This window comes from Dioscorea cayenensis, chromosome 1 (assembly GCF_009730915.1).
Source record: "Dioscorea cayenensis subsp. rotundata cultivar TDr96_F1 chromosome 1, TDr96_F1_v2_PseudoChromosome.rev07_lg8_w22 25.fasta, whole genome shotgun sequence".
Classification (NCBI taxonomy): Eukaryota; Viridiplantae; Streptophyta; class Magnoliopsida; order Dioscoreales; family Dioscoreaceae; genus Dioscorea; species Dioscorea cayenensis.
In genome coordinates this window covers 3601454-3626254 of record NC_052471.1, presented here as the reverse complement: position 1 = coordinate 3626254, position 24801 = coordinate 3601454, and the positions used below count along the sequence as shown (strand labels likewise).

The 24801-nt window shown below is 33.3% G+C and overlaps 3 protein-coding genes across 5 annotated transcripts; all 3 read left to right on the top strand.

Annotated features, from left to right (window-relative positions):
- Positions 1–3746: 3746 nt before the first annotated feature.
- Positions 3747–11861, top strand: LOC120264387 (probable protein arginine N-methyltransferase 6). 2 transcript variants are annotated; one of them, XR_005537416.1, is made up of 14 exons: positions 3747–4011; positions 4085–4150; positions 4251–4319; positions 5389–5424; positions 7510–7575; positions 7891–7959; positions 8139–8216; positions 9887–9965; positions 10150–10244; positions 10358–10442; positions 10730–10956; positions 11066–11184; positions 11271–11507; positions 11586–11861. XR_005537416.1 is itself a non-coding variant. In XM_039272209.1 (13 exons), exons 1-13 carry the CDS (start codon positions 3814–3816, stop codon positions 11311–11313), a joined length of 1230 nt encoding a protein of 409 aa, XP_039128143.1. In that variant the 5' UTR covers positions 3747–3813; the 3' UTR covers positions 11314–11861. The 2 variants fall into 2 exon arrangements, 1 of the variants encoding a protein (XP_039128143.1); XM_039272209.1 differs by having other exon boundaries at positions 11271–11861.
- A 746-nt stretch (positions 11862–12607) lies between these two features.
- On the top strand, positions 12608–14300 carry LOC120263836. The gene has a single exon (XM_039271817.1). It carries the CDS (start codon positions 12740–12742, stop codon positions 14012–14014), a length of 1275 nt encoding a protein of 424 aa, XP_039127751.1. The 5' UTR covers positions 12608–12739; the 3' UTR covers positions 14015–14300.
- A 328-nt stretch (positions 14301–14628) lies between these two features.
- Positions 14629–18096, top strand: LOC120263397 (protein FAR1-RELATED SEQUENCE 5-like). Of its 2 annotated transcripts, XM_039271287.1 has the most exons (3): positions 14629–15044; positions 15633–17872; positions 17967–18096. In XM_039271287.1, exons 2-3 carry the CDS (start codon positions 15643–15645, stop codon positions 17975–17977), a joined length of 2241 nt encoding a protein of 746 aa, XP_039127221.1. In that variant the 5' UTR covers positions 14629–15044; positions 15633–15642; the 3' UTR covers positions 17978–18096. The 2 variants fall into 2 exon arrangements, with proteins under 2 accessions (XP_039127221.1, XP_039127228.1); XM_039271294.1 differs by lacking the exon at positions 14629–15044 and having other exon boundaries at positions 15321–17872.
- The last annotated feature ends 6705 nt before the right edge of the window (positions 18097–24801 follow it).

Sequence of the window (24801 nt, the reverse complement as noted above, 5' to 3'; positions counted from 1 at the left end):
AATTTTAAACAAATTCATATATAAGTTAATTATTACATATAGCAATTATTTAACAAATAATATAATGAATAATTAAAATTTTTCATAACAATTAATCACAGATATATAACATTTTTCACAATAATGTTCATAATGAAACAAATATTTAACAAATATCTAACAATCATTCAACAAATATAAATACTTTTACACAACAAATAATCACATAAAAATTAAAAAAAAAATTAAATTAGATATAAAACAAACATGAAATAAATGATAAATCCCGATAATGAAAAATAAAAACATAAAACTTGAGAAAAATTGATCAAAGAGAAAAAAACTCAACAATCCATGATCTGCAATGTTTTTTTTAGAGATTTTACGATAGCGATTGCATTTTTTTAGGATTTTTATTTTTTTATTTTTTTTATTTTTTTATATTAATATCCTAAATATTGATAATTATGTATTGATAAGTTTAATAAATATATATATATATATAAGGTTTAATAACAAAAATATTAGAGGATTTATATTTGGCTAGCCATATCATTTATTATCACTCAACATCAAATTTATTTAATATAGTAATTTTATTATTTTTATGTAATTTATTTTAAAGAATATGAGGTAAAATTTAAAAATAAAAATAAAAATAGCATTTTTCATATGAATAATGATGATTAATAGTTTAATTATATATATATATATATATGATGAGATCTGCAATGTTTTTTTTATTTTAGAGATTTTACGATAGCAATTGCATTTTGTAGGATTTTATTTTTATTTTTTATTTTATATTAATATCCTAAATATTGATAATTATGTATTGATAAGCTTAATAAATATATATATATAAGGTTTAATAACAAAAATATTAGAGGATTTATATTTGACTAGCCATATCATTTATTATCACTCAACATTAAATTTATTTAATATAGTAATTTTACTATTTTTATGTAATTTGTTTTAAAGAATATGAGGTAAAATTTAAAAATAAAAATAAAAATAGTATTTTTCATATGAATAATGATGATTAATAGTTTAATTATATATATATGATGGGCCAAGGGGGTGCTCATCCTTAACTTTATGCATAGATTTTCATTAGTTGTGGATGACACATTTAACCATACTGCCACTAGTATTATTTTGTTTTTTTTGTTTTTTTTTCTTTCTAAAAACCACTTTACATTTTATAAATTAGAAACATCCTAAATATATGAACAATGTTTTAATTCCATTTGTTTCTCATATATAACCCAATAAAAAGCTTTTTAACAAAAATATCATCCACATATCCATTATTTTTATGTCTTTTCAAAGAGTTTTCTAAAATATTTATATATGTTCATTCAATACTAATTAACAAAATTAATTTTCAAAGAATCAGGAGTTTCACAATTTTTATTAAAAAAATCTAGGAGATGGGACACCCTCGATCTCTTCAATAATAGTTAAATGTCGATAATGGCGGTGACTCAAATTATTTATTTCAATTTTATATTTTCATAATATTTTTATTTTCATATTATATATTTAAAATAATAAAATAATAATTTTTTTTTTCTTTTAATAGAGGGAGAGAAATGTGTCTATTATGGATATTGTTTTAAACATAGTTATTAGATCCGGCCCGAGCATTGACCCGATTGAGGCTCTAGGTCACGGGTCAATTGGTCCAACCGTCAGATCATTTGGGTCAATTCTGGGTTAGTAAAAATATTTTAAAATATTATTTTTAAAATTATAAATTAGTTTTTAATTATATAATGATATATCATAATAATATCTATGAATTATTAGTTATCAAATAAATAATTTGATGGAAAAATACAAAAAAATTATTAAACTTTGATTTGGAAGCAGTAGAAAAGGGGAAAAAAAGCTCAAACTTCACATAATACCAACACATAACAATACTTCAAAGTTCAAGCGTCAACCAATTCACAATAAAAATTTAAAATCATCATCAAAGTATTTACCAAACTCAATCCAACACATAACCAAAATTCAAAGTTGAAATTACAAATCAAACTGGGTCAATCGGTCTAACTGTCGAGTCAACTATTCCGACCGCCGGATCAATTGGTCCGACCACCGGGTCAAAGCGGGTCAAGCGGTCTAATTAAAGAGCCGAACCGGTTGAAGCACTGGGTCACTGGGTCAACCGGTCCGACGATCGGGCTGGTCTAGGTTTGATAACTATGGTTTTAAATTAATATTAAGTGAATTTTGTAATGTTCTATATTTCATAGTTTTTATGTGGTTGTATTGCTTTAAATATTCATCTGTTAAATAATAATGATTCAAGTATATAATTATCATGACTACAATGTCTGTAAATAGACACTTCCAACAAAGAATACAATTTGGAATTAATTTAAAATATGGGCAAACAGTGTAAGCTTGAGAAGAGAAGATACATTTGAGTATCACATAATTTTATTCAATTTTTCACCGAAAACAACATAAACTCAAGTTTTTTTAATAATGAACAATCTAAACATAAACAAAACAGCATGATGCACAATGGCTTTAGACCTGCATAATTCTTATCATATTAAGGAAACATGGATAATTTCATTCAATTTTCTAAAAAAAAAAAAAAAACATAAACTCAGGGCTCCATAATAATGAACAATCTAAACATAAATTTAACAATGAAAGACTAACAATGAAATTTCCATAGAAAACAAAATAAAATAAACTTAGGCTTCCATGATAATTAACAAACTAAATATAAATCAAATAATAAGATCCACAATGACTGCAAACCTACATAATTCTTATCAAATTAACAAAATCTTTTATGCTTGAAAAATTGATGAAATTTTTCGGTAAAAGGAGTTGTGAAAATCAAACATGGAGAGAGGAGCAGAGCGGTTGAGTATGTTACATTGATAACGCAAGCAATCCTCTAATAATTGCTTATTTTCATAAAGTTTATCACCATCACCGATTCACCGAATACTACGATCAAGTGATTAATAATTTTCTCACCGGAATTAATTTTAAGGATAATTTTCTTTTATTGAAAATCTACACTTCACTATAAGTGGATGAATATCCCTAAAAATCTTGGCTTTCAAACTCGTTTAGTGAGGGACATATTTGAGTCTTAACTGTTGAAACCCATTTGCACCATCTAAAATTATAAACAAACAACAGGCTATCTAATTCATTCTAACACAAGTACAAAAAAGAGTATGTTGTTCGTGGTACTCTTCTATATTCTCTCTTTTACAGTTCTTTTTATCTTCCCAACATCCTTAGTTGATATTTTGCTCTATATATATATATATATATATATATATATAAAGTCAAACACTCTTAAAAAACAAAAAAAAAATCAATATACAAATTTTAAAAGGGAAAAAAACCCCAAACAAACAAACCTTGGAGTTGGTTGGTGGGCAATGGGCCCATAAAAAACAAAGAAAACCCTACAAACGACAAAAAAAAAAAACCCAACAACCAATCAAACAACACCAAATGCCTTTGAGAAAGCTTAAAATGGATAAACATTATAATTATTAAAATAATAAATTTATAAATGACGTTAATAAAATAGAAGCAGTCCACAATCCATGATATATAACAAGTAAAAAATATTTTTTTTTAAAAAAAATGAGGTATTTTGAAAACTGCGGGTTTGAAAAGTAATTTTATTTTTCTCAGGGGGTTTAATGTAAAAAAAACACAAAAACAATAAACAAATTAAAGAGCTCGTGAACCCAAGAAAAGAGAAGAAAACCACACTCAAATACTCGAGACGAAATCTCCAAAACCCTGGCCGCGATCACTCCTCCAGAGATCCCCGCAATGCTCGCCGGAGGCTCCAGCTCCGGCATTGGCCGCTCCGGCAGCCGACGCCCTAGATTCCCCCGTATCCCTCTCACCCACCCCTCGTCGTCTTCAACCCAGCCGAATTCGAGCTCCTCGGCCCCTGCCTGCACGGCCTTTGATCTTGCCTACTTCCAAGCTTACTCCGATATTGGCATCCATGAGGAGATGCTCAAGGTCCGGTTTTTTTTACTTTGCTTTGAATGGAATCTTTGGTTTTTGCTGATCTTTTCGTGTTTTGGATTTTTAGGATCGTGTGCGGATGGAGACATATCAGGATGCGATTTCACGGTACCGACACTTGATTGAAGGCAAAGTAATGTTTCTTTCTTTTTTGAATTTTTTTAAATTTTTTTTTTAGGGATTTATGTAGTGTTTGTAATGTATGTTATTGATTTGGAGTTCTTTGTTTGTAGATTGTGATGGATGTTGGCTCCGGCACAGGTATTCTTGCTATATTTTGTGCTCAAGCTGGTGCGAAGAAGGTGAGATTTTGATTTTGATTTTGATTTTTTTTTTGCTTGGTTCTTGAATGGTTTCACAATCTTTGTGTTTTTAATGTGGATTTCTCAATTTTTTTAACGTAATGCCTGTAAGTTATTGCTAAATAGTCAGTTAAAAATATAGGTGATAGCTTGGTATGTGGTATGATGAGGGTTTCTGACTATATTCGACTATGTCATAATTTATGAGGGATTTGGATTTGCTTATCTTTCTTGGTCATAATGAAGTTTGAAACTTCTTTGAAAGAATTGGCTTGAAATCAAATGCTCTTGAGCATTTGCTTGGGAAAAAAAAGTAAATTTCAGTAGGGATGTGGGATTCACCATGGATGTATTCCACGACCCTAAACCCTACTTTGCCAAACCCATCCCTGACCCGTCCTTGAACCCGGGTAAGGAAATTTTTTTTCCCATCCCTGCTTGGATTACTCGGGTTCAGGATTACCCGACTAGATTTTTTTTTATCTATTTATTCTATTTTACCATTTTCATACTTCAAATATATTATTTTTTAATATATTATTTAGTTATATAAATAATTTTCTAACATTTTATTTATATATACATAATATTTCAATTTTATATTCAGGGTGGGGCGAGAAGGGATTCCCATTCCGTCCCATCTTTGACGGGGATTTACATCCCGGCCTGGCTCTGACCCCATTCCCTGAATTTCAGCTCCACCCCACCCTGTTGGGAGAGGGAATTGGGTCCTGTTGGGGCCGGGGCAAATTGACAACTCTAAATTTTTTAAATTTTGACTTGCGTAATTGACAATGTCTATAGGCCATGTTTCTTTGTTTATTGTTGGTTAATATGAAGAAAGTGTTTTTGTCTCCTATTTAGAATCTGATTAATGAATGGTTGCCAAAATCAATCTCTTAGAGATGGCTTCCACGCCGTAAGCTTCATTGTCAATAATTCTTCTTGCATGGCTTGTCTTGAATAATTTGCAATGTCTTAACCTTAGATTTTTTTTTCTTTGTTGATTATTTTTAGGTCTTTGTTAATTTGTTATTCTAACATTACCAAATTGCGTTGTTGTTTCTAGGTCTATGCAGTAGAGGCTAGTGACATTGCAGAAAAGGTGGTTTCTTGTGCTCCTGTATTCTCTCTTGGCATCATCACTAAAATGTATATTTAATTATGATAAACCGTATCTTTCTGATGATGAAATTTCAGCCTTCTCTCGTTAACCCTAATAGTGTGCACGCATGTTAGCTTCTTGTACATAGCATGTAAGCACGCAAGCATACAGTTTGTTGTATTAGTGATCGCTGTGGTATTTATGTCTTTTCCTAAATCCTCATCTTTTCTTCGTTTCTTCCAGTTTCCCTCAGTTGATGTTTGGTCGGGTTTGGAGTTAGTTGAAATAAGTTGGGTTAGGTATTTTAAAGTTTGAATTTGTTTTGGAGGGAAATTTGCATACCAAGTTGATTCAAGTTTGATTGAATTTATTATGATTAAAAACTATTTTTAACTTAATTTATATTACTTCAATTAATGATAGATATTCATTGATAATATAACCATCTCCACGACCCCGGGGGTTAAGAGTTCGAATCTCCCTCCTTTAGCCATCTCTGTCCTGAAAGTGGTTTGTCAACATTTCTCAACAGTAATAACTATAATAATTTTCAATATTAAGTAATCACTTTACGTATTTAATTAATTAAAATTTGTAGCCAAGTTATTCCTTGGAGGATGTTTGATTGGAGGGGTTGGAGTAACTTGTCATAAACTGAATTTTCCCAACTTGTTTTTACAACCAAACACATCCTTATTGTGTTATGCATATGAGGACTTCGAGGTGATGATTTTGACCTACTTATATTTCCTATGTGCGAATTCCTATGCACCACTGCATTCAGACATGATATTTTTTTCCTTAAAGAATGCAATTTATGAATTGTCTTAATACAAACAGTTTTCCTTTTTACTATCACATTGCCTGGGTTACTCTCAAAAGGTTTTTTATATCTTCTTTGATCCTTAATTTAAACTTTCATATATTTGTGGACATGTGTCTTCTCTTTAGATGCAAGCAATGTGATTCGCGTGTTCTTACATACACTGACACACACACACCGCATGTATTCATGACAATGTACTTGGCATTAGTGTCTAATTCACAGTAACACTGTTTTCTGGTCTAAGAATTTACATAGAAATGGAAAATTCTTAGGAGATTTTATATTTTTTCTAAATTTCTCAGGTTAGGTTGAGAAAGTTATTTATTGGGAATTTTGAAATATGAAAGGCAAAAATATGTCCAAATGTAACACATTGCTTGAAGAGTAGATATAATCACAATTGTGATCAAAATTTAAAACAGCACAGTATGGCAATTCTATGTTCTGATTGTAATATCCACCAACATATCTTGTTTTAAGATGTTTCCATAGTAAGCCAATGAGCATGTCATTGTATGCGAGTGAAATATTGTATCTCATTCATTACAAATGGGTTAGTGATATCAATGCCTTCAAGAAAGACTTGAGTAAATCATGAATGTGTATTATCCTAAGGCCTGCCTTATATTGGTTAAATGGTTTAATCCTAGCATATTGTGCATTTATGAATTTGATATGTCATGCTTAAGCAGGACAATGCACTAAATCCATTCAGAAATTAAGTCAAATCCTGTAATGATAGTCAGCAATCTTGGATAAGTAAATATGTCTGAGAGATATAGTTGGTTACCATGCTGGATATCAAGGTCACACTGAAAATAATGAAATAATGTTTTTAGCATTGAGGCGAATGAGGATCTAATATGCTAATTGTATGGTAATGCTTTGTAGGCCTCCTTTTATTGAGGCTTTTCATGCTGGTTATGCATGCTCTAATTTCATATTTAATTAGTAAGTTAGTCCCTTCATGCTTCCCGTGGTTGGTTAGTGAGATTGTGAAGCGAAGCATGTTGGCTATTATGCACTTTATTTTTTTTTATAAAATAATTGCTCATTTACTGCTCAGTCTTTAATGGTTGTATGTTAAAATAAACAATAATACCATTTGTTTGCCAGCGAAAGACAAGACACAGTACCTGTTATTTTCTACTTTATTTCTTATAATTTGTTCATCCATTTTGACTGCTGTTTTCTGGATCATTTCTTTTCTCTTCAAAGATATAAGTGGATTAATGTGTGTTTTAGCAATGCTTGTTTAGGCTAAAGAAATCGTAAGAGCGAACAATCTAGCTGAGAAGGTCATTGTTCTTCATCAAAGAGTTGAGGTAAGTTGTTACTGGTTTCCTATCTACTAATCAAGTTAACCTTCCATAATCCTTTTGAACCCTTTGGGAATAATTATGTAATCAATTCCTCATTCATGTATTCTTTCAATGGTTTTCATCTCATAGCTTAGTTTATCAAGTTTTATTATTCACATACTTAAAACATTTCATGTTTTGTGTGAAGTGGTCAAATTTTTTCTTGTCGCATTATCTGAATCAATTTTGTTATTTCTCAAGTTTTTGGTTTCATATAGTATCATATTATTTACTTCCATTTTGGTCTGCAAATACCTCAATTAATTAATATTGTTGCAGGATGTTGAAATTAGTGGGAAGGTTGATGTCATAATTTCAGAATGGATGGGCTATATGCTTGTGTATGAGGTCTATATCTTCTTTTAAAATTTTCCAAGTTCTTAGGGATTTTATCAATGTGTTAAATTTTGTTGAGTCTACAATAGCATTGGCAGTGTCTTATTTTTATAATCCTGTATTCCAAGTTTAAACTCTTTCATGTCTATTTGGAGTTCTGACTCTGGTTGATTTTATATGATTTTTTGTAGAGTATGCTGTCCAGTGTAATTTTTGCCCGGGATAAGTGGCTTAAACGAGGAGGTCTTATTCTTCCTTCACATGCTACGGTACTCATTCTCCGCTTTTAGGTGCTTTGCCTGGAACACGTAATAGTTTGTGGAGGCAAACTGGTGATTTTCTCTAAAATTGTAGGTTTCTCTTTGTAGAAGAGTCATATTGTAGTATTTCAGTAAATTAAGTACTACTAGTTAAGTTAAAAATAAAATTTTTGACAAATTGTAATATATTTAGATTGTTGGAATTTCATCCAGCTTAGGTATGAACCTATCAAAAATTTCAATATTTTGTACGACAGTAACAACTACAACAAGCCATTAGTCCCAACCATTTGGAGTCGACTACATGAATTTTTTCATCTACGTTCTATCAAGAACCAAAAGAGAAGAATTGCTGTGTTAGGTAGCTAATAAATTTTTGACAAAACAAAATGAACATGAATCTTGACTAAAAGGATATTATGATTGTGTCTTTACCCCAAGATTCCAAACAACTTTTTTCTCACAAGATTTTATTATTATAATAAATACATATGATAATTAAAATTTTGAAAAGAGGCCATGTCCTCTACAAACATCCTTAGATTTCACATATAGGGATGTCCTACAGTGCTTTTTTGGATGTAAATGAAACAGTTACCGTAATATGCATAATACTAAACAGTGTTAATAATGTCAAATCATGCACAGTAAATAACAGAGATTGCAAAATCTCTGTACAAGTAATAGTTGTGAGATCATCATCTACCGACTATCATCAAACATCTTTAGAGAACAATAACTCTAAGGACACATACAGTTCATGCTTACCTTTTTTAAAAATATTAATATCGACAAATAACTATCATAATTAATAAAAAGTTTAGCAGAAACTTTATGAAATGATATATTTGATCTTGGTCTATCTAGGTTCTTGGCTTTTGATAGGACAGCGTGAAAGGAAAGGATTCATGTAACCGACCCAAATAGTTAGGACTAACTGCGTACTTGCTGTTGTTGCTATTGTTCTCGCATAATTTAAAAAGGTAGAATTTTAATCTTAGAATATTTACTTTCATTGGTATTAATTAAGTTAAAGTTTGTTGAGGACTCAATTCCATATATATATTTTCCCTCCAAACTGTTTTCTCCTTTCGGAACCTTAAACCGCTTTGTTTAACCTCCAACTAAACACACCTTGAGGTAGTGGTCTATGTCTTGACTGTTTTACTTTTGTTACCTAATTTAAGGTTCATTTAGATTGTGTTGAATTACCAAAGGAGTGTACCCTTGTTAATTAGCCGGCCTTAAATGAGCTCTTGGTATTGCGGTTCATAATTCCTTCAATTATTGGCTGCATAATCAACTTATGGCCTTACTGTTACTATTATATTTAGTAGGTTCAACTTATCTTAATTGGCAACAGTATTGGAAAGGAGACTGAATATCTGACAAAATTAAGTTTAATGATTAAAAGCTTCGGAACACGAACCATATTGTCATAAACTGCTCATGTACAAAGTTAAAGACCAACAACTACTTTAAAACGCTCGGAATTTTGCATTCTTTGACCTAGACATTTTTCCTAATGAGAAATATTTCTTATACTATGGGCTTGGTATATTTTTAACTGGTTAGCAAATGTGATATGGCTATTGAATTGTTGGTTTCCATGTAAAAGCTAATGATATTTGGTTGTGGAAAATGTACACATGTTTGATTTACTTCTTTCTCTCTTGCAGTTGTATATGGCACCAGTCACAAACTCTATTAAATACCAACAATGCGTTGATTTCTGGAACAATGTTTATGGAATTGATAGTAAGTGAACCGGGCTATAAGTACATCATGATATTATCTGTGGATGGTTTTCTACATCTGTTGTGTCTGTCTCAATGCAAAAAATACCCTATAACATAACATGCATGTGCAAGCACATGCAAGTTAACTAGAGTAGATCTGGCCTATTGAGATTTATATCCAAACAACTTGTTGATGGATGTAGTGTCTGCAATGGTTCAACTTGCAAGACAGTGTGCATTTGAAGAGCCAAGTGTAGAGACAATACAGGGAGAGAATGTACTGACATGGCCATTTGTGGTGAGTCCTGGTCTTTCGTGTGCACCATTTTGTCATTTCACTATTTATTGAGAGATTATTGAGAGATTAAATTATTTTTCCTACCTCCGGGGTTGTAATATTTTCATGGGCAGGTCAAAAGTGTGAATTGCTACACAGTTGTTGCTCAGGAGCTGGAATGTATTAGTGCAGAGTATAGATTTTCATCAATGATGGATGGTAAAAGAACCACTTTCATTTCTTATAACTTTATGAATATAACTTGTATACTCTATTATGCCCCCATTTTCCATTGACTGTTCACTCTGTGTTTATAGTTTGTACTATTCATTGATTTTGTATGATGTGACAATTTGGTTCCTTTTGCCTTGTTATTTGCTGTTTTCATATAAAATTCTATTGATTACTTGTATGAAATTTTGGGTTATTTTCTTGATATTATTTTTCTGTCCACAAAATTTTTATAAGTTGTTGAAGGTATTCAAATGATTTCATTATGTTTGAAGCTCCTCTTCATGGATTTGCCTTCTGGTTTGACGTGGAGTTTAATGGGCCAGCTATAACTCCTGTCCAAGGTTCACAATACCCTCTTCAAAGTTCACTGCTAGACTTATCTACAAATGAGTCAGCAAATGAAACGACAAATGATTCAAATCGTCAGAGAAAGATAAAGTCCAATGAGACAATTGTGCTATCTACTGCTCCTGAGGATGCTCCGACTCATTGGCAGCAGGTACAGTAGTAGTCTTTATCTTTGTATATCAAAAGATTAATTGTTCCTTCTTCCTCAGATCCACATCATCCATTTTGTTCAATAACCTGAACAATGTGATTTCATGCAGACCCTGCTTTATTTTTACTATCCAACTGAGGTGAAGAAAGACCAGATAATAGAAGGCTCCATTAAGCTGTCTCAGAACAGAGAGAATGCACGGTTTATAAACATTCTCCTCAAGTGCTCGTGAGTTTTTCAACTGAAACAATAGTTTCTATGCTCTCTAGGTTTCAGTGCTCTCACTTGTCTTCCTCTGATTTTCATTCTTACAGCTGCGGCGGTAATACATTAGTAAAAGAGTCTGTTTTGAGGTGATATTCTTGTTAGCTGCTTCTCAAGAAATGTTGATTGATTACCATCGCCTTTTATGCCGTCTACATGATTGGTCGAGAAGATGATGGTATATAAATCAAACTTGGCTTTTCGGCAAGACTTTCTTGATTAAGTTATCAACAGAAATCGTCCCGGTTCACACGTATGACAACATTGCTGTACACTATTACTGACAGGTAATGTTAGGAACATTATTAGCTTTGAAATGTGACCACAGCCTGAAGAATGTGACCGATCAATGGCTTTTTCTGCAGCTGTTGTAGTTTAGATGATCAGTATTTCAACTAATCAACCATCTTTAACACGGTTTCGGAGTTTCATTCCGGCAAGTGAACTCCAGCTTTTAGTGGAAAAGGTTTTACTTCTGTGTCTGTTCCGTTGATGTTTACTTTTACCATGTTAGCAGTAGACGGTGTAAATACCATTGTGATCTCTGCCCAAAGAGGACATCCTTGTAGAACTTTGATTTATTGATGTTCTGTGATTCAATTGTTTTCATTGGATGATTTGAAGATTTTTTTTTTCTGAAATTCTGATGATTGTTCAGTAATGTGGGACATCCGTATGAACCTAGAATTGCTTGAAAGGTGACCATTTGGATGATTATTGATGAGGTCCCCATTTTTATTGTATTTCTTTTTAATAGTTTAGTATTATTGTGGTTGAATTTTTTCTGTGTACCAGGTTTCTGACGGTTCTTTCCTTTTTTTTTTTTTAAATGAAAATAAACTTAATATGATTTAAGTTTTATCAAATTAACGATAGGCAAATATAAATAAAGTTTAAATATAATTTTTAGTTTTTGAATTGTACCTGAAATTCAATTCATTTAATAAAAAATAATAATAAAAGTCGTTTTTTAAATCAGGAAAGAAAACTGTGAAAATTTTATTTTATCCATAATTTAGAAACCTTTAATCAACCATTTCTCTAATCCCAAGTCTAAAATAAACATGAATTGATTTAAAAAGTCACAAGATACTCAACTCTCAACAAATCCATGTTAAAAACACCAATAAGACAAAGCTCACCGAACTTTTTAATTTTTTATTTAATTAAAAAAAAACCCCTACAAAGTACCAACTCCCTCCTAAAAAATCTCCAATTAAAACAAAAACTCAACATACAAAACAAGCAACACGTCAGAAACCAACGCTCAAATTTTTTTTAAAAAAAAACAATAAAAAAAATTAAAAAAAAAATATCTTTCTCACATGTCAAAATCCCACTCACCTTCTTTTGACCTTTTCCTATCCTCCCTATCCTTATCCCTATCTCTCTCTCTCTCTCTCTCTCTCTCATCTTCACACCTCTTTAAACCTTCCTCCTCCATCTCCCCCTTTTCTTCATATCACATCCTCCTCCACCTTCACTTCATTAACACCTTCAATCAAGAAACATCATCACCATGCCATCATACACACCTCCCACCACCACCACCACCACCACCACCACCACCAAACCAGACCTCCAAACTCTCATCTCAACCTCTCTCCCATTCCTCCACAACGACCTCCCTTCAATCCACCCTTCTCTCCCATCCCTCATCTCCACCCTCATCTCTTCCGGCGCCGCCGACTGCTGGCACAAACACTCCACCTTCTTCTCCCACCTCCTCTCCGTCCACCGCATCCTCTCTCTCTGGTCCTCTTCCTCTTCCTCTTCCCCTCTCCCTCTCGCCGGCCTCTTCCACTCCGCCTACTCCAACTCCTACGTCAACCTCGCTATCTTCCCTCCCACCTCCTCTTCCCGCGCAACTCTCACCTCTCTCCTCACTCCCTCCGTCGAGCGTCTCGTCCATCTCTTCTGCGTCATCCCTCGCCATCTCCTCATCCACGACCTTCTCCTCTCTCACTTCCCTTCCGACGACGATCTCCGCCACCACCTTCTCCTTTCCCTTGACCCTTCTCAACTTTCATGGCGTCTCAAAATCCAATCTTTCCTCCCTTCCCAAGGTCTCACTCTCAAACACATCAGGACCGGGGAAGACGTCCATCTCTCTCGCCGTGTCATCGCCGCTTTCCTCCTCATGACCATGGCTGACTTCAGTGACCAGCTTTTCAGTTTCCAGGACCAGCTCTTCAACAACGACAACGGCAGACTTGAGTTCTCCGGCAATAACTTCACTTCTCTCTGGCCTGGAGACGGCAAACCTGGGTTATGGATGAACTCTATTTCAAGAATGGGAGCTTTGTTCAGACTTATAGTTAGAGAAGAAGAGGTTTTCATTGAGGAAAGAAGGAGAGCAGGAGGAGTGGAAGTGGATAAAGAGAGAGATGAAGACTTAGAACTGGTTATCCCTCCAGTGTTTGAGAGTTGCACTGAAGTATTAGGAACAGAGGAACAAAAGGAAGGGAGAGAGTTATACTGGGAAGCAGTTTGTAGTGGAAGTGGAGGAGAAAAAGAAGAGAAGTTGTTGAAGAAGAGTTGTGAGAAGAACCCTTTTGTAGGGGAACCTCATATAGTTTTAGGGCAGGTTTGTTTAGGGTTGGGGAAGTATGAGGAAGCTGAGAAGGAGGTGGAGAAAGGGTTGAGGTTGGTGTTGGAGTGGGGGAGTAGTTGGGATAAGAGAATTGGGTGGGAAGGGTGGGTGGCTTGGGGAAGAGTGTTGTTGATGAAGGCTAAGGAGAAGGATTGGCCTAATACTTCATGGGGGATACTTAATCTTGGCCTTGTCAGATGAGTACTGCATGTGCTACCTCTTGGTTTTAGGGTTAGGGTTTTTTCTTGAAAGGGTTGCTGTGTTTAGTCTACTGTGTCCGTAGAATCTACGGATGTTTGTGTTTCAATCATTGGGTTGAAATCTAATAGCTGCATATCATCTTTTATATAAATATGTATGATGTGGCTTTTATTAGAATTGAATTTTACGGATGTTTGTGTTTCAGTGTGTTTCAGTCATGAGATTGAAATCTAATGACTGTAGATCATCTTTTATATAAATATGCATGTTGTGGCTTTTATTAGAATTGAATTCTACGGACACTTGTGTTTCAACCATGGGATTGATTGAAATTTAACAGCTGCAAATCATTTTTTTTTCTCAACAATGCACTTATACAGTGCTTTGCAATTGTAACTGCCACCCCAACTATCTATTTTTCTTCCAAAGATATGGTTTAGTTAATAGTTACTATTTATGCTATTATTTTTATACTAGTTTGTATCTGTATCTTTCTATCAATCCCTATTTTTTCTCAGTTTGCGGATGTTCTACAAACATCTGCACACACATATATATATATATATATATATATATATATATAGGAAATTCATCAACTATGAACGTGTATAGGATTGAATTCTAAGCATGTTTCTTGCAACCGTTGGATTAAACTTATCATCTAACGGTTCAGAAGCTTGATGAAAACTAGCTTTGGATTCCATTCTCTCTCTCCTCATCTTTCTCTCCTCCTTTTTGTGACAAGAATGCACTTCTTCTCTCCCCCATTATACTCCACCTTCTCTCCTGTAGTCATTGCCCGGTAGGGTCGCCGTCATTCCGATTGTCGTGGTTCAGTTGTAGCTGTCTGGTTGTTTCCGCCACTAAGTCATTGCCGCAGCTCCGATTGTCACCGCAGCTCCGATCGTCACCGCAGCTCCGATTGTCGCCACCACTGTGTTGTCGCCACCTCTCTGGTTGTCGCTGTCCGGTTGTAGCAGATCCGGTCATCGCTGCCACTCCGGTTATCATCGTCGCCACCTCTCTGTTTGTATGTTTCCATCTCTATTTGTGCATATAATTGTTTGAGAAAATTAGATGTATTTGATATTGGTAATAACTCCTTCCTTTATACTTACAGTTCATTTCTCCTAGATTAATTTTCTATTTTTTCAAAGGATAACATTTAGTTTACTCTCAATTTGTTTTTTTCTCTCCATTTTGCCAATTGGTGGCTCACAAGCTCACTTTATATATACTTGTGCATTGTGTAAAAGAATGACCATAATCATTTAACCTTTTATGTAGAGTAGGCTACATGGGACTGTTAATCAAATGGAATCTCACTTGTGCATTGTGTAAAAGAATGACCATATTCATTTAACCATATTAATGCTTTATATTCCTTTTCCTAATAAATATTTAGATGACATGGTTAGTGTGATCATCTTTGTATTGAATCTCACTTTTGTTTTGCAGATCCTTTAATTATTAATCAAATGGAAGAAATGTTTGATTAGTGTTTATTTTGAAGTCTAAATCATGCCTAACTAATGTTCATTAAATAGTATGATTTGATTAGTAATCCCATTAGTTACATGCTTTGATATATTCTAATTTGTTGTATTTTCCTTGGTAGGATATATAGGATGACGGATATCACCGATGAAATATGCAAGGATGACACTTTAATATTTGAGGATATGGAAATAGATCCAAATGAGCTTGAGTTATCTCAACATCAAGAAGATGGTGGTAGCCAACAACTTTTACATGGACAAGAATTGGCAAAGAGTCCACAGTCTCAAGATGAACAGAAGTCGGAAAGAATTCCATTTGTTGGTATGGAGTTCCATGATGAAGAGGAAGCATATCGATTTTATTTAGATTATGCAAAGTCTAGAGGGTTTGGGATAAGAAGAGGACACATGTATCGTTTGTCTCATTCTCAATTAATTACATGCCGACACTTTGTTTGTGATAAAGAAGGAAGCAAGTGTATGAAAGACAAAAGGCAACAAGAGAAAATTGTTCACAGACGCAAAGATACAAGGACAAATTGCCAATCTCGAATGGTGGTGTCAAAAATGAAGAGTGGACTATGGACTATAAAAACCTTTGGTGATGCACATAACCATGATTTACTAACTAGTCCCTCTAAAGTGATGAAGATGCGGTCCCATCACCATATTAGTGATATATGTAAAAGTTTGATGGAGGCATTGCATAAAAGTAGAGTGGGACCGAGCCAAATGTCTCGAATATTGAATGAAACACTTTCAGATACGGGGTGTGCACAAATTACTAGAGAAGATTGCTCAAATCATTTAAGGGCAGTGCGAAGTAATAATATTGGGCAAGAATGCATGGCTATTGTAAAATATTTCAAGGAAAAAAAGCTCAATGATGATTTTTTTTTCTTTGATATGGAACTTGATGAGTTCGGCCAGACTAGATCTGTTTTTTGGGCTGATGGAAGATGCAGAATTGCATATTCAGAATTTGGAGATGTTGTTTTTGATACCACTTATCAAACGAATAGATTTTGCTTCCCCTTTGCTCCTTTTGTTGGGGTCAATCATCATAAGCAATCAATTTTATTTGGTTGTGCTCTAATCGCAGATGAAAAAGAAGAAAGTTTTTTATGGGTGTTTGAAACGTGGATGAAATGTATGCTAGGAAAACATCCACAAACAATTATTACAGATCAAGATTTGGCTATGGGGAAAGCTATTGCAAAAGTTTTTCCAAATTCTGGTCATCGATTGTGCTCATGGCACATTGGGAGAAATTCGATGAAGTATTTAGTTGATTTGAAGAGCAAAGAAGGCTTCCTGGGGGATTACAACAGCTGGCTACACCGTAGTGCATCAATTGAAGCGTTTGAAAGTAAATGGGGTGAACTTAAAGCAACATACAATATTGATGATAAACATTGGTTGAGTAAAATGTATGAAATTCGACACAAATGGGTTTTTCTATATTGGCAAAATATTTTCACAGCTGGAATGACCTCTACACAACGCAGTGAAAGTATTAACTCATTTTTTGATGGCTTTGTTAATTCGCAAACTCCATTGGATGAGTTTGTTATGCAGTATGATAAGGCATTGTGTGCTCGACGAAATGATGAAGAAAATGAAGATTTCAAGACTTTAAACTCTATGCCTAACTTTCATACAGGTCATCCAATTGAGAGACATGCAGGGGAAGTGTACACAAGAGCTGTGTTCAATATCTTCCAAGCAGAATTACGAGAAAGTGATAGTATGCTAGCTGAACGCATTCGTGATGGGACTGATCATGCCAAATATAAAATCTGCAATCACATTGTTATATTTAGGAGAGATGACCTTGAAGATGGGGAGCCTATTGCTACATGTTCTTGTAAGAAGTTCGAGACTGAGGGTGTGTTGTGTTGTCATATATTGAAAATATTTAAAAAGAAGGAGGTTGCAAAGATTCCCAAAAATTATATTCTTCGTCGTTGGAGTATGGTTGCAAGAAATCGGTCAAATGTTATGATGGTTGATATAAGTAACAATGCTTTCACACCCTTGATGAAGTGGAATGCACAAAATATGTGTTTTCGTATTGCACAGTCTATATCATCCTTAGAGATGTATGAAAAAATTATGCCTAAGCTAAATGACATATTCAAAATTGTTGGTGAATTTTCTTTCCCTGCAACCTCTGGTGGAGATGATGTTTGTGGGTCACACATAAGTATTCTCGATCCAAAACGTGTTAAAAGTAAAGGTCGGCCGAAAGTGAATACAAGGATTAAATCTGGAATCGATATTCAATTGTCATTGCAGAAGAAAAGGACTTGCAGTAGATGTGGGAGAAAGGGTCATTACATGTCTACATGCACATTCAGTAAGATAATTTCCTTGAATTGTTGTGTTAATTTAATTCATATTTTCAATTGATCATTATTTTTACTAATGAGACATTTTATTTGGGAATGCAGGTCTGTCTTGAGCTGTAAGAAATAATCACTTGTTGATACAGTTATTCAGTCAATTCTCATTGCCCATTGCTCTTTTGAAGATTTTAAAGAATATTGTTTTGATTTAGAACTAATTTAGAACTGATTTAAGCTACAGACTTTTTGTATGTATTGTGTTAAGTTGACAATTTGTTAAGCTATTAAGTTCTTAAGTTGTTATTGTGTTAAGCTGACAGGTACAATTTCATTTAGTTTGAAGTTATTAAGCTGCAGATTTTGTGTTATGTTAAGCTGCAAATTAAACTGCAGATTTTTTGTTTGCATTAAGCTGCAGATTTTTTGTTATGTTAAGCTGCAGATTTTGTGTTATGTTAAGCTGCAGATTAAACAGATTTTGTGTTATGTTAAGCTGCAGATTAAACTGCAGACTTTACAATGAATTAAGCTGCAAATTTTGTGTTTGGCATTGTATTAAGCTGTAGATTTTACAGTGTATTAAGCTGCAGATTTTTGGTACAGACACATTTCTTGTTTTCAAGACAACAATACAGTGTATTAAGCTGCAGATTTTTATTACAGACACATTTCTGTTACAGATCAATATGCAACATGTCCAGCGTGTGGGAAAATCTCAATCAAATGGTAAATTTACAGACACATTTCTGATTTCTGAAACATAGTGACTTGATCCATTTGTTGCAAACCTTGGATAACATTCGGACTAAAATTACCAGAAATTTCAGGAGTATGAGTATGCCTTTGCTTTCCAGGAAATGATCTGAACCTCACAGGAATTAACCATCTTATGAGTAGGCAGCAATAAACAATTGAACAAGTGCAATTGCAAGCTAATACAAAGGGGCCTCTGGTCTGAAAAAACTTGAACCAAGGGTCAGGCTTCTTTGACTAACGTCAATCAATCGTATTTAAATAATTACCAAATTGTTCTAAATAAAGGCTTAACTACCACGATGCAATGAACACAATTACTGACATGTATATCTTATTCATACGTGCACTATAAAAAACCTTATACCAAAGCAACCTTGCCAAATTTGTGGCATATGGAAAGTACAGAGCCAAAGGCAACTTCTTAATCCTTATACCAAAGATACTAGGTGAGAAATTCTGCTCTTCCTGGAGTATCAAAGATTGGCATTTCCATTGGAACTTTGTACACCTATCTACAGCCAAACCAACACCACATGTTCTGCCAAAACATAAAATGCCAACAAAAACACAGTAATGGACAAACAAATGAGCGTTTCTGCTTTTAATCTTCAGATGTGCTTCCTCGCCAAACCCAGGAGTTACTAGATTAATAAAAAAATCCAATTTTTTCATATTAGTTATCCACTATGCAATGATAATTAAAGAAAAAGAAGTTTTTTTTTTTAAAAAAAAAGAAACACGAGAAAACATCAATTCAACCACATTTTCTCACAATTGAAGCAAATCAAGCGAACTGCAGTCCTGAAACCAAAGCGAAAACAAATAGCAATCAAACAAAGAGGAAGAAACCTAGATATACCGGCAGGGACGTGATTGAGGGAGACGCCAGTGCTGGAGAGGGCTTGCTGGATAGCAGCAGGGATGTTACTAGTATCTCCATAAGCCCAGATGGAAACAGAGCCCTTGTAGTCCATCTCCGCCAACCCCGATCTAATGTTTTGAGCGATGAGGTGTGGATCGCATCCTCTGGGAACCTGACAGTTCTCGATATCCCACCACACCGACGTCTTCGCCTCCGCATACTTTACGTCGGCCATCTCCTCCTCCTCCTCCTCCTCCTCTTCCTCCTCCTCCTCCTCTTCCTTCTCCGTCACCGGATGCCTGGCTTCGCCGATCGAAGCTTGAAAACGTGAGTCTAGTGTGGAGGTATCATCGGAGGAATCCAAGGGTCATGGAGGAAAGGAGGAAGAGGGGGATCAAGGATGACAGTTGTCTTCGGGTTCAATCTTCATCTTTAATTTAAGAGATTAGAGATTTGGATTCCATCCGTTGGATTAAGATGGACGGTTGAGATTAACATCCATAGGATATAAATCCTATGAACGTCCATAGACAATCTGCCCTCATATATATATATATATATATAGGTTTTGCGGAAGTCATGAGTTGTTGAAAGTGGAGTTACAGTATTGGAGTTTTTGTTTGTAAGGTTGAGTTTTATGGTTCATAAAAGTAAGTACAATGTTGGTGCTTGGAGGAAAGTGGAGTTACAGTGTAGGAAAGGAAGTCACATGATGGCTTGAAGAAGTGGATTCGGAGTTACTTGACAGTAAATCTAAGGCTGTTGGTAGAACTGGAAGTTGAGTTCCAATGCTGGAAAAATTAAAAGTAGAATATATCCATGCTTTTAAAGGGCAATTACATAAGTGGTCTAAATCATTAACATGATGATTTATGTTTATAATTGTATTTATTATATTGTTTTTGTTTGTTTTAATCATGGCTTTGGACTTGTTTTAAGTTATTCCTATGATGATATGGCATATATTATATATGAATTTACAACTTCTATGAACTTTCATAGATAAAAAATCTATGGACATCTAATTATCAGCTGTTGGATCACGGACATTTATAAATAACAATACTATTTCAAACAGTAATTTTTGTATTTGGTACTGTAGTACATACTGTTTATCAAGATCGATCGTTGGATCGTTATTCAACGGCTGATAATGGACATCTATAAATTTTTTATCTATGGACGTCCATAAAAGAATGGTTATATATATATATATATATATATAATTGGGTGATGATTAATATACATTCGGAACAAAATATTTGCTTACGTATTTTATAAAGGACTTTTATTTGCTGATATATTTTTACAGTTGAAACTTAATTTATAGAAATATATATATATTGATTGTTGTTTTTTCTCTCATTTTTTCTTTTTTTTTAAATAAATGAAGAAAATATAGTAAATAATAGTTTAGTCTTTTTACAAGTGTTTTTAGTTGATATTTGCTCAAAGCAAATGAGAATAATTGGTAGAGATATACATGTAATCTCTCATTATTTTAAAAATACAGATAAAAATATATATATATATTTTTTATTTTGACAAAGTCAAAGGAGTCCATTTCTCAACACACTTGTGGCAACAACTTGTATGATTTGAAATTCAAATTTTTCTTCTAAGCGAAGTACATACTCTTATTTTTCGTTAAAAAATTATTGGTAATTAATTTTTTAAAAATAATTGTGCACATCTTTTCAAAGATTTTATAATACATTACTAAAATTTTAGGGATTTTTTAATACGCAAATTTTTTCCACAATTTTGTATTGTATACGTTAATTTTTAATTTTGTAACAATTGTTTATAATTTTTTCATCAGGTTATCTTTTTTTTTTATGACATTATAAAGTTATTTATTTGAAAGATTAAATGTGCTGGCTGGGCCACGTACGGCCCAACAAGAGGCCTATATATATGGCCCGTGAGCTAAATTTAAATAAATAAATAAAAACATAAACTCAAATTTGCATGTTTTTACTTATCACTGTTACTTTTTGATCTATTGCCACGGGTCCGCATAAAGTGTTCATCATTACTGAAGGAGAAAGTTTAAGATTTGACAAAAGCAAGGTGAGAACCTAATTGTGTGTGTTAGGGAATTAATTCTGTCCATGCGTATTTCGCTAACACGTGATTTATCCATATTTTTAAAAAAAATAAAAATCATAATTTCGCACTTATACTCTCATAAAATTTTATTGATTAAATATTAATTTGGCTAAGTTTATATTTGGGAAAATTGATAAGTTTATCCATGCCTTTATAGGTAGAGTTATCTTCAATTCAAGCATTTTTTTTATTATTATAACAAACTATTTATTCTCCCCAAATAATGTCATCGAATTAGGGTATAAATTACATGTATTAGTTTTTAACTTGTGTTGCTCTCGGTTATATGTTATGAGAATTTATATTTACTATAGTGCTATTATTATTAACTAATACTTAACAATATATTATGTTGCTAATATCAATCTAAAGGTGTATATGAATTATAATAATTATTATGATTTAGTGAATAGAATGTTTTCTTTATCCTTTAGAATATGCGAATCATGTGAGGCTAGACGACTTAATGAATGGGCACATTAATCCATCTTACATATAGCACTTCATTGGCTTGTGAGATATATATACTTCCATATTCATATATTTTTTTATAGCAATCCATCTTATATAAATATATTTTGTTAGATATATATTTTGATGTATGTATATCTTGTATGTATATGTGAATATACATATGTATAGTTGTATATGTATACTTGATTATTCTATAAGTATGACCCAAAGGGGTCATACATAGCTGGGCTGGCCGGGCTGGCTAAATACATATCAATCTTCTATCATATTTATATATACACTTTTATCTGTATAAATTTTTTAATAAGAGTTTTATAATTGATCATTGTTGTAATAGAGATAATGAGTAGAGAGACACAACATCATCTTAGAGCAAATTACACATGAGGTTGCTTTGTCTTTGTTTATAGGTGGATGGAAGACAAAGACAAAGCCAAATTAAAAAAGAGACTCAATTATCCATCCTTATTCAAATTAGTGTTTGACTTTGAAAGTAAGGGATAATTCATATTTAATAGAGAAGATGAGCAAGTCATCAAGGGTGCATACATCCATATATACACGCCAACAAACAGCCAATTAATGCTGCATATATATATATATATATATATGATAAATATTATCTATGGTGGTCGGTAAACTTCTGCAAATGATGAAAGTGAGAAAATTTAAAAAAAATGAATAGGGTTAGGATTTAAAGAGAGGGAGGATTTCCGGGTTTAGGTATATATATATATATATATATATATGAGACAAATATCGACTGCAGATATCTATAAATGATGAAAGGAAACATGAGAGTTTGAAAGGGACGGAAGGGATTAGGATTTGGAGAGAGAGAGCGGAGTCTAAGGGGAATTAGCCCTCTCAAACATTTGCAAATTTTAAATCTACATAGAAGATGCGGACTCATATATATAGATATACTATGTATCAATTGTGAATAACTAGATCTCACATAAATTGATTTCCTTAAGTCGATTAATATTTTATTAGATTTTTTAAAATTGCCTCTAATTTTTTTTTCCCATAAATTTCTTTCTTAAATTTAATGGGTCTATTTAATTACTCACTCTAGATTTTTTTTTTAATTTTTTTATTTTTATAAGGTAGACAAACCATTTACCTCAAGTAATGTTAGATTCATGGTCTCTCCTAATTATCTCTCTCAAATTAATCTTTCTTTTGTTTAGTAACTGTAGTTTTTATTGGGAATAAAAATGAATTACGCATAAGATATTTTCAATTAATATATCATTTATTACTACAATCACATTGTATTTAATTTTCTCACAATCCTATCTACTGGAGGGTTTATGGATGCCCGAAAACACAAAGGCTCATATCTTGTCTCATATATATAGATATATTATGTACTAGTTGTGAATAACTAAATCTCACATAAGTTGATTTCTGTATTCAATTAATATTTTAGTAAATTTTCCAAAATTTTCCCTAACTTTTTCTCAAATTTAATTGTCTATTTAATTACTCTCTTTAGATCTCTTTCTTAATTATTTATTTATTTATTTTTATAAGGTAAACAAACCACTCACCTCAAACAATGTTCGATTTGTAATCTCCTAATTATTTCTCAAATTTATTTTCCTCATGTTTAATAATTTTATAGTTTTTATTAGAAATAAAAATAAATTTTGCATAAGATATTTTTAATGAATATATCATTTATTACTACAATTACTACAATCACTTGGGTATCCTGCACTGCTGTCGCAGTATTTGTTACAACATGGAGTACAACTCAGGAAGGGAGAAGCAGTCACAGCAGTGAAGAAGCTGAAGATTTCTCAGAAACTATTCAGCCCAAGTAAGAAGATTGATTTACCTGTAGGAAGGGTGTCTCCACCATCAATGCCTGAAGATGAAGAAGAGACAAATCTATTGGTAGAAGAAGAATATGAGAAGATGTTGAAAGAGCAACTAGAAGATGTGGAGAGGAGGCAACGAGCATTATCTGCAGAATTGTTCATCATTGCCCGACAGAAGCAGAAGATTCTATCTCGCCTGGAAATTCTTGAGAAGAAAAAGAAGAGAGAAGACGATGGCCACGACTCAGGGGGAGATGAAGACCAGGAATCCTGAAGATAGGGGGAGTTGCTGAAGATGGTATAACAAAGCTTGCAACAGTTCATGAAGACTTCGGCATCAATTATGTCACAAAGGGGGAGAAGTGTGCTTGCACCAGACTGACTAGTTATGTGTTTTTTTCTTTTCTTGGGCATTTGAACATTTAGTCTTATTGTGTTGAACATTGTTTATGTTTGTCAGTTAATCATATTTTGTCTCACTAGTTGCAGTTTGTAATATTTTCTCAAGTATTTTGTAAGCAACTAGATGATATCTTATGTCAGTCCTAGTTTCTGTTCTCCAGTTGATTGTGTACCTGGAAGTTGTAATAACATCAGTTTAGTCTGTGTCCAGGTCAGTGTTGTAACAGAATGTTGTAACAGGAGTCAGTCTGGGTGCAGAAGCAGTTGTGTCAAATTATGCCAAAGGGGGAGATTGTTAGTGCAACCGCACTATTTATTGGCATGATTTGACACCTAGACCAAGTGACGTGGCAACCAAGGTGACAAAGCATAATTGATGATGTGGCAAGCATGGTGACATGGCAAGGAGACTTGGAGTGCAAGGCAAACATCTTGAAGATCTTAGTGGAGCTATTTTTAGTAAGTCTCTAACATGGAGCCAAATATCTTGAAGATCATGGTGAAG

What these genes read in the sequence shown, in the direction of transcription:
- LOC120263836 (XM_039271817.1), top strand. Translation starts at nt 12,740, where the DNA reads ATGCCATCATACACACCTCCCACCACCACCACCACCACCACCACCACC.
- LOC120263397 (XM_039271287.1), top strand. Translation starts at nt 15,643, where the DNA reads ATGACGGATATCACCGATGAAATATGCAAGGATGACACTTTAATATTT.
- LOC120264387 (XM_039272209.1), top strand. Translation starts at nt 3,814, where the DNA reads ATGCTCGCCGGAGGCTCCAGCTCCGGCATTGGCCGCTCCGGCAGCCGA. An exon ending in TTCTTCCTTCACATGCTACG is followed by an intron (nt 8,217 to 9,886) that starts GTACTCATTCTC and finishes TCTCTCTTGCAG; the next exon opens with TTGTATATGGCACCAGTCAC. An exon ending in TACTGACATGGCCATTTGTG is followed by an intron (nt 10,245 to 10,357) that starts GTGAGTCCTGGT and finishes TTTCATGGGCAG; the next exon opens with GTCAAAAGTGTGAATTGCTA.